Source organism: Filicampus tigris, chromosome 13, assembly GCF_054856515.1.
Source record: "Filicampus tigris isolate MCC_2025a chromosome 13, RoL_Ftig_1.0, whole genome shotgun sequence".
In the NCBI taxonomy this organism is placed as follows: Eukaryota; Metazoa; Chordata; class Actinopteri; order Syngnathiformes; family Syngnathidae; genus Filicampus; species Filicampus tigris.
The window spans coordinates 14,854,372-14,870,722 of record NC_141229.1 but is presented as its reverse complement, the minus strand read 5'-3'; the positions used below and the strand labels follow the sequence as shown (position 1 = coordinate 14,870,722).

At 42.0% G+C, this 16,351-nt stretch overlaps 1 protein-coding gene across 9 annotated transcripts in view; it reads left to right on the top strand.

Moving 5' to 3' along the window:
* Positions 1-16,351, top strand: part of myt1lb (myelin transcription factor 1-like, b) — a 131,332-nt gene that overhangs the window by 26,329 nt on the left and 88,652 nt on the right. For 8 of the 9 annotated variants that reach the window (XM_086049247.1, XM_086049252.1, XM_086049251.1 and 5 more), the window contains exons 2-4: positions 6,251-6,355; positions 14,231-14,276; positions 16,013-16,046. The exons of the other annotated variant lie outside the window; for it this stretch is intronic. In XM_086049247.1, the coding sequence (XP_085905373.1) occupies positions 14,231-14,276; positions 16,013-16,046 (80 nt within the window). In that variant the 5' untranslated portion in view covers positions 6,251-6,355. The remainder of the gene's footprint in view (positions 1-6,250; positions 6,356-14,230; positions 14,277-16,012; positions 16,047-16,351) is intronic. 9 annotated transcript variants of the gene reach the window in all.

Below are 16,351 nucleotides of genomic sequence, written 5' to 3'. Positions count from 1 at the left end.
GTTCTTGCTATGTTGTTCGCTTTATTCCCTATAAGGGTTGTGAAGCGAACGAACGCTTCCCAGTCTGATAATCAGCTCTACATACACATCCTGACACACACTCTCACACACCGTTTTGCACACACAGAGCGGCAGGAAAGAGAGATTGGGATGAGAGAGAGTGAGAGAGAGAGAGAGAGAGAGAGAGAGAGGCTCATCAAGTAATTAAGGCCCTGCCTGTCCCCTGGAAATTAAAGGAATGGTCCTTTGCGCTCTCTCGCTCTGTATCTCTCACTCTGTTTCTCCTCATGCTGGTCTGATTGCTGTCTGGCTTCTCTGCTCACCTGAGTATTCCAGCATGTCTCCCCAGCAGCCGACTAACAGCGCATTGTGCTGGCGATTACTCCGCTGTGGGTAATTGCGGCCGCGCTTCACTCTATGTCATTTCTCCTCACTTTTTACCCCCCAAAAAAGTGGAGGAGGCAAGAAGAAGGCGAGGGATTTCACTGGTGTTCTATGTGTTTTTAAAAGCCCGGTTGCCACCAAGTGACACACTTGAGTCTGGCCCGCTGCAGTGCAGTTAGCATTACAGATGAGTTCAGTTCAGTTTGAGTGTGTCAAGAGGCAGACAAGGACGTCATGTTTACGTGTCACAGCAGTGCAGTCCAGCAGGTCAAGCATACCTAGTCAGTTGCGCCTCTCACTTCCTTTTAATAGAAGAGCAGGTCAGAAAGTGGCTTTTACCTTGGTTCACGCTTTCTTATTGATAGGAGAAGGGAGGTTGTAAAGAGGCCGCCCACTTCAGTACCTGACAGCTTCTTTCACCTCTATGTCTCCGAGCATACTGCGGCCCAAGTGTATTGTGCGCTGGCACATTCTGTGGCAACAAAGAATCCCCTCTCACTTAGTTTATGAGATTGGTTGATTGAAAATGTGCTTTTAGATCTCTTTGTCGGTTCATCGGAGGGCTGGCTTGAATTTAAGCTGCTAAAATCTAGACTTTGGAAGAGCTATAACAACTGCTCTGCTATCCTCTCGATGAACCCGAGCTGGACTATCTTTTCGCAGCTCCAGCTCATTATTATAAAAATGTGTGGCCCAGAAAAGGAAAATCAAAGGGTTTGAGGGGTGACATGAAACATTGTGATGACGTTAAAAGAAACAAGTTAAACTTCCTCACTTTATCTTGGAAGCGGTCCAATATCAATGCTCTCCGGGTTTAGTGTCGTAAACAGTCATTGAAATACGGTGTCTTTAATAATCGGGTTACTTATGTGTACAGTATATATCTTGAAGTATGTTCTTGTGGGTTTAGTGTGAATTCAAAACTAAGAACGCACATGTACATAGTGTAATTATTCACAGCTTTTGCCATGAAGCTCAAAAGTGAGGTCAAGTGCATCCTATTTCCACTGATCAAACAATGTTTCGGCTTATCTAGAGTCCACCTGTGGTCATTTCAATTGATTGGACATGATTTGGACAGGCACACACCTGTCTCACAGATGACCAAGTATCAAGTCAAAGAAATAGTCTGTAAACCTCATAGAGAGAGAGGATTGTTTTGAGGCACAGATCTGGGGAAGAGTACAAAACAATTTTTGGTGGTTTGAAGCAGCCGGTCACATGTCTAAACTGAATGATCAGGTCCTTAATTGGGGAGGTGAGCAACCTGATGATCATGTTGTCTTGGAGGGAGGAATAGGCAAAACGGTGCATCATGCTAAGAAGACTTTGAGGCTGTATTTGCTGCCATAGAGGCATCAATAAAGTGTTGAACAAAGGCTATCAATACTTACACTAATTACATTGATCCCATTTTACAGTACAGTATACCGTAAGAACATGAGGAAATATTGAAGTGTTGTGGATACTTTTGCAGACATACGGTATACTGATTCATATCATTTAGATGATCCCAATTATTGAAAATTGTTCTCAGAATATGTTTCTTCAAACGGAAAGTTGCCTTGTTGCAGATGTGATGTTGTTTTCTGTATTGATATCTGCTGTATCACTATTTACACAGTAGGAAAGACTTTTCATTTTGATTCCGTCCCTGTGGTGGGAATTCTGGGTAAACGCTCAGAAAGGAGAGATCGCCCCAACATAGGCAAAGGGTCATTGACCTTTCTTCTGTCCACCTGTGCTTTTTCACTGTATTAGGAAACCATGTTTTGGGTTTGAGTGGTACACTCTAAAAACAGTTGAGTTAAGAATAACACAACTTGGGGTCAAAAAAGGACCGATCCACTAATTGGATCAATTTGAGCCTCCTTCTAGTGTTAGTCTGTCTTTTGAGTTTGGTTTTTGACATTAAAGTGTTTCATGTTTTTTTTCTTGTGTTGCTTTGTCTGTCTCTCATTAGGTTATTGAGTCCACCTGTGCTTGTCATCCCGGTCCCTGGTGTTAGCCAATCAGCTAACTCCAACTCTCTGAGTCCTGTCTAGGTGTTCCTCGTTGCATCGTCAACTTGTGTGTATTTAATTCCCCGCTTTCTTTCAGTCCTTGTTGGTGTGTTGTCATTTGTCAATGGTCATTAAATTGTTGTTGAAGTCAGTTCAAGTACTATCCTAGTGTTTGTTTAGTTTCTTTTCGATCCTTGTTGTTTTGGAATTATTCCAGTGCCTTCTTTACCTTTTTCTTTTCTTTTAATGAAATACTTTAGACTGCACTCAATTTTTGCCTCCTGCTTTTGGGTCCTCCTCCACGCATATTTCGTGTCACCATCGTGCATTGCTTTGTACAAAACGGCCCAATTGTTTTTGTTGTTTTGTTCAAAACTACCCACTTTTAGGGCCCGAGCAGCGAATCCGGCAAATACCCTATTTTTTTCATAGAAATTCTTCTTCTTATTATTATTATTATTATTCTCCGTATAAGACTCTGATTTTCAAGGGACTAAACGTGAATGAAATTCGATGAAAGTTGAGTCAAATTGATCCAAGTAGTGGATCGGTCCATTTTTTGACCCCAAATTCTGTTATTCTTAACTGTTCTTAGAGTGTGATACACCTTGCATGTATGCGTTGTCTCTTATCTCAGTCTATGCTTGCAGTGCAGTCTGGTCGAGTTATTGATTGAAACAATGCAGTGTGCAGACCGAAACATAAAGGTTTGCATAAAAAGAACCGTGTGAACCTACCCAACTGATGTCATTGGATTTGCACGCAATGACATGCAATAAACACTGTAACACGTTTTTGTCTGTCCTCTTTGATCTTTGTCTGCGACTGACATGCACAACACTCAGCAGATCTTTGATATGCAACACAGAGACACGCCAGTCTGACCCTCAGCTTGGCCAGAAATCCATCAAACACGTGGAAGTGCTCTGAAAATTGCCAGTTTCATGTGGAACATGATGACATTCAGGCGAAGAAATCATTTCTAAGCGTGTGTGCATGTGCGTATTGCACAAAGAGAACACAGCATATAAAACACAGAGAGAGATTCCATCTCCTCACTGCCTGTATACATATCTGCTAGAATGTAGGTCAGGCAGCTACAGTCTCGATCAGAGCCTGGGAGACGAGGTTTGGTTGTGTGTGTGTGTGTGTGTGGGGGGGGGACGCTCATACACGTCACATGAATAAAGCATTCCTGCGTAGCCCATTGTCCTCAAGTGTCGCATGTGCGTTTTATTTAAATAATGGCTATGAAATCTGTGAGTTTGTGTGTTGGGGGCGCTTTAAACTCCTGTCATGTACAATATGTGTCACTGGAAATGTGACAGCAGACATCACATCTCCCTGCACATAGCGCAGCCAGTGTACCCATACAAAAGGTTTTTTTTTTTTTCATTGTTGTGTTGGTGCATGTTTGTGGACGACGGAGCAGCCAGTCTTTCCCAGCTATTTGTGGTGTGTTTCCTGGCTTTGATAGATATGGAAGGCCAGTGAAGGGCAGACATGGTGCTCCTCATTCTTCCAGGAACACTCAGTGAGATGCACGCACACATTTACACTCTTGCACAATCCTGCTTTTCTTTGCAACAAAAGGTGAATAGCTTTGCGCGTGTGTGTCAACAGCTGTCTGCACATCTGTGCGTGTTTGAAGAATCGTGGGTGTGCACATGTGTGTGTGGGTCCTCTCTGTGGGTGTGCCCCCATTGCAGTTGGAGGTCTATTATTCCCTCTCTGTGCCTGTGACTGTCGCTGTCCTTGGTTCTGAAAGTAGCACACAGGCACCTCAACGCCAGAATACCTTCCTCATATTGCACACAAGCTGCGGCAGGTTGAATTGTATCCATTTCCATTGTCTTTCTTTCATTCGCTCTTCTTTTGTTGAACCCCCTCCCACTGGACTTTATTTTTCACACATGCACACAAAAACACCAAGGGAATGTGGGATGTGTCCTGATTAAGAGTCAGAGAGCTGTGATTTGTCATCAGCCCCCACATGAAGACCTTCATCAGAGGACAGAGCCAGTACTTACACCCTGATTATAATGACCAAGAGGCCAGGATGCCTGTGCCGTGTGAGAGAGGGGTGGAGTGTTACAAACAAGAATAAGCTACAGATGTAACTGTTTGGACAAAAGTATTAGGACACCGGGACTTTAAGCCTACAGAAATGTGAGGAAGAATATTTGGAGCTTGCCTTTGTTATGAAATCATAATAGCTTCAACACAGCTGATTCAAATGATCAGGACTGGACTTGGGCACCTCTGTTATGCAGGATTTGTGTGTGCGTGTGTGTGAATTTTGTCTATTTATTAGTGAAATTAGAGGTCATTTATTTTGGACCAATGGTGGACCTGGCTCACGATCTCTGCTCTAGTTCATCCCAAACTGGTTCAGGTCAAGGATTTGACTTCTTCCACATCCTCAAACTCATCCAACAATGCACTGGATACTGCTTTGTGCACTAGAGCACAGTTATGTTGGTAAAAATAAACACACATGTTGTTCTCTCTCATTGAACTTATTCTATCTTATCTTACATATCGTACCTTGTTACTGTCATCTCTTATCGAACAGTTGTTGGTTTGATTCTTTTAAATTCACAAGCCAAAGGGATCTGCCAAAATAATGGGAACCGCAGATGTAGCAGAAACGAGACCCCGCTGGTCCAAAGTAAAGTCCACTTAAAGTGGAAGTCAACACAAACATTTTTTTTTTTCAAGAAAATGTTCTATGCAAGCCCACTAGTTGAAACAGGGCATTCTGATAAATATTGCCTTTGTGGAATAAGAGTTCATCCATTCATTTTTGGCCATCTCCGGTGGCGGCCATTTTGTCTTCTGTCGACTGAAAATGACATCACAACTGTTCACAACGACCAATCACGGCTGACCTGTTTTCTGAATCTGATTGGTTGTTGTGAGCAGTTGTGATGTCATTTGCAGTCGACAGAAGACAAAATGGCCGCCCTCGGAGATGGCTAAAAACGAGTGCATGTTGCTGCTTAACTTAAATTCCACAAACGCAAAATTAATCAGAATGCTGTTTCAACTAGTGGGCCTGCTGGGAACATATTCTTGAAAAAAATATGTTTGGGTTGACTTCCGCTTTAAGCATGTAGCCGTCAATGCTTTTTTATTTTTATTTTTCTACATAATACACAACCGCCACTCTGCACACTCACTGCTTGCCCACAGTTGTGTTTGTCCCAAGGGACCAATGATTGTTTTCTTTGGATCTACTTTGAGATGGGCTGTGAATGACCGTGTGTGTGCGTGCGTGTGTGTAATGGCCAGTCTGTAGCTTCCCAATGTGGCTGTAATTTGTTTGTCTGCGCAGCATCTGCTTTCCCTCAATACATTCTTTCAATTAGCAGCATCGGAGGCAACGAGACAGACAGGCAGGCAGTGTTTGAGCGACACCTCGATAGCCTTTCCTATCTCTGTCTCCATTTCCTGGTGTCACATTTGAGCTTTTTTTGACAGAGAGGGACCTCTTTTCCTTACCCCCCACCCCCAACCCCCATTTCCTCTCCTTCTGGAACTTTGCGAAGGATGGAGAGCCAAGCAGAGGAATCATGGAGGCAGGAACGGATCATTAGCTATATTTGTCCCCCACTTCCTGCGGAAGATGATAGATCTAGCTAATTACCCCATGTTGCCAAAGCCGATCGCACATGACAAGCGGTCGTCTCTGTGGTAGAAATCTGCATTGGCTCCGCCGTGCGCCGCATAGCTGATGCTATATGATTATTCATGAGCTGGAGTCAAAGGAGAGGAGGAAGTATCAGATGCCTCGTGTGAATGTGATTGTTGTGAAAATGATTTTAATGATGTATGTTCTCCCTCTTCTTCCTTCAATGTAGAAAATGAGTCTGGAGGAGATGTGGTGAGCATTTCCTCTCCAAGTGAACGAATACAGTGGAAGCAGAGGTCTCTGGAAGAACTGTCTCAACACCAAACCATTGCAGGTAGAGTGCCACCCCGTTGGCTATCCAAACAAATTCATATCTTGTACTTTGTCAAATAGATGACACTATCAGGCCAAAATTAAGAATTTTTCATTTCATTTTTCAGAGCAGTTTTCTTGCCATCAAAATCAGCAAAGGGCTGATTCACTGATTTCTCTGAAAGATTAGCAATTAACCTGTGATGTTGTTGGGAGTGATTTTTTTTTTCTCCCCAACCCGTTTGGAAAACTTGTGCAATATTTCAACTCGCAAATACAAATTACACTTTGCCTGAATATATTTGTTAACCACGGTAATGAGGACATTACTCCCATTTAGCCTTGGAAGAATAACAACCCATCAGGATAAAATCCAGGTTTAACATATAAAAAAAATACAGAAAGTAGCTAACCAAATAAGCAATAAAATAAACCATGTCAAAAAATGTGCTACATCAAGTTGGTAATTGAAGTACCAGTATTTTTTCAATTTTTTCAGTATTACTTAACTTATTGTCACTAAATATCCGGGAAAAGCAGCTTTTTTTGTATAAAACTATTTAAAATAAACATAGTGAAGACGTCACGTCACACGCAGGCGCAGCACAAGCAGACTCACCGCCAAATAAAGAACAAATATCAAATGAAAACAAAAGACACGCAAAGCGGCGTGCTCGGCGAAATAAAAACAAAATGGGGCTCGTCATTGCATCTGTATACAGGTATATAACACTTTTTTTTTTTTTTGGGCTGCGTGTCAGGAGTGGGGCACCTGCGTGTGACATGGTACCGGTTAAGTCCGTTTGGCTGACTCGGACAGACCGGGCGGGTCTGAAATATAGACGGGAACGAAAGCATAGACGAATGCCCAGTTCTGCATGTACCTCGTTTCTAAGTGAAAGTAAGGTCAATTTTATCCGCAAAAGGCACTCAATATTCAAAATTGTCTTAATGGACATCACTCACACTTGACATTGTTTTTGTGCAACATAGAAGGCAACTTGAAATTTAACATTTCACGTTTGAGGTTCCACATGCAGTATTTTCAAGTTTGGATTGCATAGTAAAGTGGCAAATTGATTTCCAGCAAATTGGTTATTGCGCTGGCTTTTTAAAAAAATTGCTGGCACCTTGCAGAGGACTGCATACCTCAGTTTGTAGGTTTGTCAACATGAACAATAATAATAAAGTCATTCTATTCTATTCTTTCTGATCAGAGCTCTTCATGCTCAAACCACATCAGTGTCACACAGCAGGTCCTTTTTCAGCACTAGTTACAAACTCTGTCTCGTTCTCACTCAATGCTCACTCAGATGTCCAGATCTCCACAGCCTTTCGCACTAATTCAGATGCACTTAGCATCGGGTTGGCACACGTTTGCTGTCACTAGATGATGCATGGCAGCGCTATTTGCAGAGAAATTTGATAATGCCGATGGAGGTTTGTTGGTTCTGTAGTGCTGCTCTGGATGGAATACCAATGTGCGAGTGTGAATCATTGTGTGCTTTTGCGCACGGGTGTGTGAGTGTGCCGGTGAGAGAGCGGGATTGGTTGGCATGTGTAAAACACATTCCCCCAAAACTTGAAGGTGAACCAAAGAGAAACGGATTACTGTGTGACATGTTTTGGCAGTTTGTTTTATCCGTCTCCCTTAACAAAATTCTAAGCACACATGGTCGTACCTTAGAGTCTGTGTTTCTTACCATGTTTCATTCATGGTAATATTATACATTTTGTCCATCAATAGCTACATTTATTTGTATTATGCTCATTATTCCACTTGTTAATATTCTGTATCCATATTAGCCAAAGTCTGAATAGTTTAGATATTGTATAAGCTTTAAGGTGCTACTTTCATTTGTATTAGCTGAGCAAAACGTAACTTGTTAAAGTATCCAAATGTTGATAATAAATAGGTTATATATCATAAGATCAACTGTTAAAAATTCGGCTTTCAAGGCTAAAGCAAGGCTCTAAATTGAAGTGCATTTAAAAAAAAAAAGTTTTATCACTACATTTTATTCAAGGAGTAATTGGCACTCGAAAAGATGGAGTGTGCTTCCTCATCATCTTCAATATGCAGACCAACCTTCATTTTCTGAAAGAGTGCAGAGAGATTCAGAAAGAACAAAACACATTACGGGAGGTTCTCCAACATGTGCCAGAGAGGCAAGCATGCTTCTCGAGACCAACTCACACGAGGAGCCTTGAGGAAGGCAAAAGCCACTTCTGCTGACATGATTGTTACTACTATTTGAACAACAATAGATTAGGAAACATAATTCATTTGTTTTTGAAATGCAGCCCCGGAGGTTCTAAAAGCATCAAAGAGTGTGCATGTTCTCACACACACAAATTTCCACCTAATATGCACCTAAACATATACAGTAGAAACTAGACACACAAGTTGGAACAGGTGTGGATTGGGAAGTGTTTAGCAAAGCCTTTTACCTTTGGGACAGCCGTCAATTCATCCATCCATTCATCCATGCATCTTCTACAATTTATCCTTTTCCGTGTCACGGCTGAGTTGGAGCCAACCCCAGCTGACTTTGGGTGAGAGGCGGGAGACATCCTGAACTGGTCACCAGTCAATCACAGGACACATATTGTATAGACAAACAATAATCAATGCCCATGGACAATTATCGGTCGTTAATCATCCTTACATGGATGGTTTTTGAATGTGAGAAGAAGCCTGAGTACTGAATGAAATCTCACGTGAACGCAGGGGGAAATGCAAACTGCGAGGTAGACTACTACTAGTTCATTTATCAAACATTTTAAAAGTGGCCAGTTGTTTGACAGTGATAGTCATTTTTCAGAAGCTTTGCTTGAAAGCACACAATCACACAACATCAACCATGGTTGAATTACATTGAACACTTACTAAGATTCCAAATAGCAGGTGCAACATTTTGTGTTCACTCGAACAGAGTGCGTGCTCTGTTGAGTGTTGTGAGTAATTTACTAAGATTGCGATCTTGACAACTGAAATCCCCAAAATTGTGCTTGGCTAAATTGCATGTTCACTTATTCAAATAGATTGTACATGCTGTTGGAAACAGCTAGGTGTAGAACTGCAGGAGAACATTGTATTTAAAATGGTTCTCATCGTGGAACATTTAAGGCTAAATTGGCACTAGCAAGCACAAAAATTGGAATTAATAACATTAAACATTTTGTGTAGTACTGCCATTTGCTGTTGACTTAAAATGACATCATAGAGCCTGAGGTTTCAGCTTGCCAACGTCACATGACCAAACCCAGAAAGCAGGTGAACCCTGATTGGACATTACCTGAGCCCTTAGACACGGTGACGTCAACTTCAGTCGATAGTAAGTGGAAAACCAGCTGCTGTTTGAGATGGATAAAAAGAGGTGAATTTTTATGCTTAATTCATATTCCACAAATTCAATCTTCATTAGAATGCTGTGATTAAGATAGTAGGGCACATTAAATATATTGGGCCCTATATAAGTAGACTGGTGCCTGTGCGCTCGGCATAAAAACGGGCAACATAATTTTCATGCCGGCACAAGCTTGTTTGGGGCATTGTTGTGCCTCTCTGGGCGTTCCGGCACAAAGCATTGCCTTGCCTTCCACTCACCCGAAAATTTGGTAACAGAAAGTAGATTGCCAAAAACGGGTGCGTCTCCATTTTAGTGCTGCGGCAATGGTGTAGTTCAGCGTGTTTGTGAATTTGGGAAACACCCTACACCTTACTCCCGCCTTACACCTTCCTGGGCATTTTTGCCAAGACCCCGAGCGCATCTGCAAAGTTGGTTACAAAAAGTAGAATGGATTTTAGACGATTTCTAACTTTGTGCGCAGGTGGTGTAACTCAATTTTGGTGTATTTGATGGAGGTATACAAGCAGACAGATTCAGTGCTCTGCGGATGTGTTTGGTGGACGTCATCGTATTTCATTCATAAATATGACAACAGCATGGGACAATCCCTCTGAGTCATTGTAGAAATCAAGTCGTTGAACAAATTATTATTATCATAAAAATATCTTAAAGGCACTATCCTGACCACATGTCACAAATGGCGGGAGGGAGTACATTCATAGGTGCACGATCGGGGTGCAAGGTGGTCTCCAGATGTCCACGTCACATCCATGGCTGACTAAATCATCCGCAAGGGAGAACTTGCAGTTTACATTATATAAACGCACTTTGCGTGCGCCATTCTCATCCCTCGGACCTCAGCGAGACGATTTCTGCTTTCCACGATTGTGCGCTTCCAGAGCCCTCGTTTTGATGAGAATGAGGGGCACGCACTTCGATTGGCTGGGACTCGGCTCATTCAATCCCACACTGGTGCACAATGGTGCAAACGCCACGTTACGCCCAATTCTACCCGTGTGCACAGTTAGACTACACGATGCGCTAGACTTGCACTTGGCACGAAAAAGGGACCATTTACTTGACGTCCACCCTTAAACGCTTTCTCTTTTTCAACACTGTCATCCGAATTGTTTGGTCATGGTTACTTGAGCCCCCTGGCATGAGTCAGCCCTCCTCCACTATGCTGAACATTTTCTTTCCATCAGTTTCTATTCCTTTGTTAAAATAACTTAGCCCATTTTTACCACTACAGCGCGCCATCAAGCTAAAACAACGTGAAAAAGTACATGTTCCCTGAAGTGTTATCTGGGCTACATACAGTTTCTCTGCCGCCTATATGCGTGGCCCACATATTGAGACAGCGGACAGCCCAGTTGCCTCATCAGAGTGCTCGCTGCCCGGGCGCGACTTCGCCAGGCACGCAGGAGGAGGAAGTAAAAATCATCCAGGGGAATCGGTGCATCGCTGCTTTGTTGTGGCCATTTCAGAGTACACCACGGTCGGCCCAATTCTGCCAATGGCTTGCTGAATTTCAACTGAGGCAAAGGAGGGTAACATTGTCCCACCCGCCAGGGCTCAGAGGATGGCCCATGTGAGCTTGTGCATTTCTCTGAAGGAGCCGGGAGGGCGTGGAGCGGGCATGTATTTGATTGACAGCTAAAGGTCAGCTTCAACAGACCTCGCCCACACAGTCCTGAGGGTTGAAGGCAGGCTCTATTTTTCATTATTTTGGAGACATTTTATATATTTGGCTTTTTTGGCAGCCTTGTTAATAATACACTTGTGATGTGTCAAATTTGTAAGACATTATTTTGTCACTTAACATGGTCTTTAAGTAGATATTTAAAATCAAGTCTGCATGCCTTTCTATGAGGAAGCATGATTTCTACCAGTCAGTCAGCATTGGAAAATAACAATATATAACATCCATCCATCCATCCATTATCGATATCGCTTATCCTCACAAGGGTCGCGGGGCGCACTGGAGCCTATCCCAGCTGTCTTCGGGCAGTAGGCAGGGGACACCCTGAGTTGGTTGCCAGCCAATCGCAGGGCACACAAAGACAAACATCCGCACTCACAATCACAATCACACCTAGGGGCAATTTAGAGAGTCCAATCAACTTACCACGCATGTTTTTGGAATGTGGGAGGAAACCGGGGTACCCGGAGAAAACCCACGCAGGCACGGGGAGAACATGCAAACTCCACACAGGGAGGCCGGAGCCAGGATCGAACCCACGACCTCTGAACTGTGAGGCGGACGTGCTAACCAGTCGACCACCGTGCCGCCCCAATATATAACAATATAACAATAATATAAAATGTTACTTTAACGTTATAAAATCATGACAAATGATAGTGAAACATTACAAAATAAATACAGCAGTCAACAAACACATCCATGTAAATGGTTGAAATACGGAATTTCTAGTATTGCAACAGCACTCCAACAATATTTCACAAAGGTTAAATATTATATATATGACCTCAATTATACAGTCACTGGTGAAAAAGGTTTTGACTCATTGCCACCACGTTTAATTAAAACATTCCTTCAAATAACACATTGCTGACAGATTTTTGTAATTTTTCCATTGAGCTGCAGCTCCAGCGACTACACAATTTCTGGTCATGTGAGTCTTCTAAATTTACTCTCCACAATATTAGGTACACTTAGGTACACAACTCATCCAAAACAACAGAAAAAATCAAATCTAAGGGGATAATATCTAACAAGCAGGCTGATTAGAGTGCTGACCTACACTAAGACAGAAAATCATGGTGGTTTCCGGAATATCACCAGCCATGTTTTATGCAAATGTGTAGCCACTATTAAGAACCGCACAATAGGGATTTCTTTCTTTTCCCATTCCTATCACTCCACACTAGTGTACTTGGAAAATTCCAATCTTTTTGAAGTTTCTGGTAACACACTGGCAGGCTTACGTGTGAGCAATTTATTGTTTTGAAGTCAGTTTGAAGTTGTGCTATATAGTATATAAACTTCTGCAAGGCCATAGAGCAGCAGCTCACCTGAGGATAGTGGAGCCAAGGTCACCATAATTTCCAAACATGTAGGCTACGAAATATGGAATAATTTGCTAGGTGGGCAGTTGCTCATCATTGTCAGTCATTTGTCCACCGACATATTTATGCTCTCATCTTCTCTCACAAAGACTTAAGGTCATTCCATACTAGCTTATTGGCTAATATTTACAAGGTATCTCTGCCTTTCATCATTTTATTTTCCTCCTGTTGAAACATTTATGGACATTCATAAAGAAACACACCATTAAGACTGAAGGGCTTGACAGTGGCCTAAGTGTAGCTTCAATAAATCACGTTTAATAAAAAGAGACATCCAAACAAGTTCATGGCCCCCGTTATTGTCTAACCCAGCCTGCATGAATATTAAAAAAAAAAAAGAGTTCAGAGGTCTTCAGGCGCCTGAACAAGTGACATGTTGTCGGGAAGGAGAGAGCCGTTCATACTGACACAGATCTTATTTAGCTCTAACATGCATGGATTGATCTTGAAAGGGATTATAGGCCGACTTGCATGAAAATATATATAGTGAATACATGGTTTTAGGCAGCAGAAATATCTTCAACTGATGCCTTTAATTGATGAGAATAAATGAATAAATTGGATGTAACGGGAACATGGACGCATGGATTGTAATAGAATAAATGAAGTATCGCCATGTATGGATTTACTGTAACATATGGATACATTTATGGCTGCAACGGAGGCATGTACGTATTGATAGAATGTAATGAATGCAATGACTGATGGATGGATGTTTGATAAATGTACCGGCATTGTGTATGGAAAGAAGCAAGAAGAAGTCGCTCGCCGCCGTCCAACGTCGAATCAGACGCGCGGAGCGAGAAGCCGCCAACAGGGTGTGAAGTTTAACACCCGACACTCACATCCCACGGCCCTTTGTGTGGAAAGCACTTGGTGCTGCTGCAGACGTTGGCGCTGATGTCACCACGCATCTAATTATCTGAACGGGAGAAGGCGTATGCACACTACGGACACGGCCATGAGTTCTGTCTCAAAAGCACAGGCTAATAAATGCCTTCCATTATACCTCTGATGTGCCAATTTGCAGGAAGGCAGTGTGAAATGAGCTATTACCTTCAAGTGATGCTGATTTTGAAATACGTGTCGCAAAAATTCCCAAAACCCAAAGAAAAGGCAAAGCACACAGGCTGTGTTCTCTTGTTGGGTATGAAGAGATCTCACATGATATGCTATTTGTAATAATAAGCCACTAACTAAAATTCATAGTGTGGATAACTGTGATTAAAGATAATACAGATTTGATAAAATACATTTCCCCACAAATGCTGTCGGTAAGTCAGTCAGTCATCCACATTGAACCCTCCATTTCTCCGCCAACGTCAGATACAGGGCATGTTTGACAAGTGGACGATAGCGCCGGGAACCGGAAAGAACGTGTATCTAAATTAAAGATAATTTAGTGATGCTGTCTGCAACCAGCGCTTAACAGCTTGTTTGTGCCTTCTCTGCAGATGGAGGTGGATGCAGACGATAAGCGCCACCGCACACGCTCCAAAGGTATCCGCGCCGATACACACAGCTATTCAGGGTGACCTTCACTCCGCCAATAGCCAAACACACTCTCACATATATATTGTACACACCACTGCACATCTCACACACTGTCACACTTCAGTTTCCCATGTCACCGTGTACCCTGTCTATACCTCTTTTTCATATGGCCCGCACAAACACATGTATAGCTCTGTTACAAATGAAACAATAAAACAAAATAAATTGTTAAACACTATAAGCAGTCAAAGGCAACTCATGGCCCTACTCACATGTTTTTTTTATTTTCTATATTCATGACAACAACTAAATAAAATAACAATCTTTGAAAAACTGTTGCTAAAACTTCAATACTGAGATCTCTCCCTGGTTCTCCAATCATAGTCAAGTCACATATAGGACTGTAGGCTAAAAGCTATGGCTACAAAGGGGAGGCCATGGTATGACAGGACTAATGTGGTTTAGACTTTTAGTCCTTTGATTGGATAAGTTATCAAACATTCTTGATAGAATAAGACGTAAAGGGCTGACCCTTGTCCGAAATGGATCAATCACTTAGTTGTGGCAGTTGGGGGCACATCGTGATCTCCTTTTGATTAAGCCACGGGTCGCCCTATCTTGTCAGTCAAAGGAGGGGGAAAAAAAGTGAACATCTGGATGTCCAAAATGAGCATGATGACAGTCATCATAAATTAACACTACACAGCAATTGAAGAGCAACTGTTTCCGTATCAGCCTGATGTGGTAAACACAAAATCTTCCTCTTACCTGAGTTTTATTCATTTTTCATTATGTGAGCTCATACGTACAGTTTGATAAATGTTTCCATTTAAATTGACAGATATTATGGGCGGAGTCACAAAATAGAAGGACATTTTATAATGAGGATCTGTATATTCATAGAGCATACAAACTGGCGCACCATGATTTTCGTGCCAGTGCAAGCCTTGTTTCGTTCGCCTGTTTGAAAATGTGGCTCATCTCTCTGTGCCACAGTGGGCGTGCTGGCGTATCAAGGGCATTTCCTTTGACATACAGTACCGCCGACGCATCTGACATTTTGGTGGCAGAAAGCCATCTAAGCTTTGCACCTCCTGGAACCATGTCTAACTATTGCCACAAAGTAGATTACTTGTCTAACACAATTTGGGTCATTTTGATCAGGCAGGTACAGTACAGGCAAATTCTTAGCTCCACATTTAAAGGGGAAGAGATGATCCGCTTCGATTGGCAATGAGTGGAGTTGAAGTTGTGTTCACGCCCACAAATGCCCTTTTTTTTTAAATCCACCATGCTGCACCTGCTTGCAGGTGTCTGCAAAAATACCAAAACAAAGTCTACCATGCCTCCATATGCATTTAGACCACATCTCGCACTAGACTTGTACTGGTCACATAAATAGAGCCATTACAGTGGTGGTTCAATAGAAATTCAACAAACAACACCATCTTAAAGATGCCAAGTTTACATTTTTCATTGGATCACAATTATTTTTTTAAAGAATCCCTTTCTTGTGTGTACTGTATTATTTCAACCAGTGAAAAACTGCAAGAATGTGTTTTTTTTGTTGTTTTTTTACAGATAATACCACACCTGTTCAGTGATTCATTTCATTGTTAAGTTACTCAGATCAAAAGTCACATTGATATAATATACAGCAGGTCTCTTTTTAAATGTTTTAGACAGGAAGGCAACATACCTTTTCTTGTTTCTTAACTGATATTTCTCTTTCACCCTCTCAGTGCCTGTGGATCCATCATTAACACAGCTTTTCAGGTCAGTTGAATTTAAAAAGAAAACATCTTTTCTCCAAGCTGACACAGACACACACAAAAAGCAAGTACGGAGTAAGACACCTGCTCTAACATCAAACATTTCACACAAAGCCAGCCTCATTTTGTGTTCATGCTGGGGTGGAAACCTTTCAGGGCATTTAGTTCATTGTTGATCATTAATTGTTTTAGCAGCAAGAAATTTACATTAAGATGTGTTTTGTATATTTCTACCAGTGTGAATCATTTCCACTTGCACCTTGGCCCTTGGACATCTTAAACATCACAAAAGGCAGACAACAGACCAAA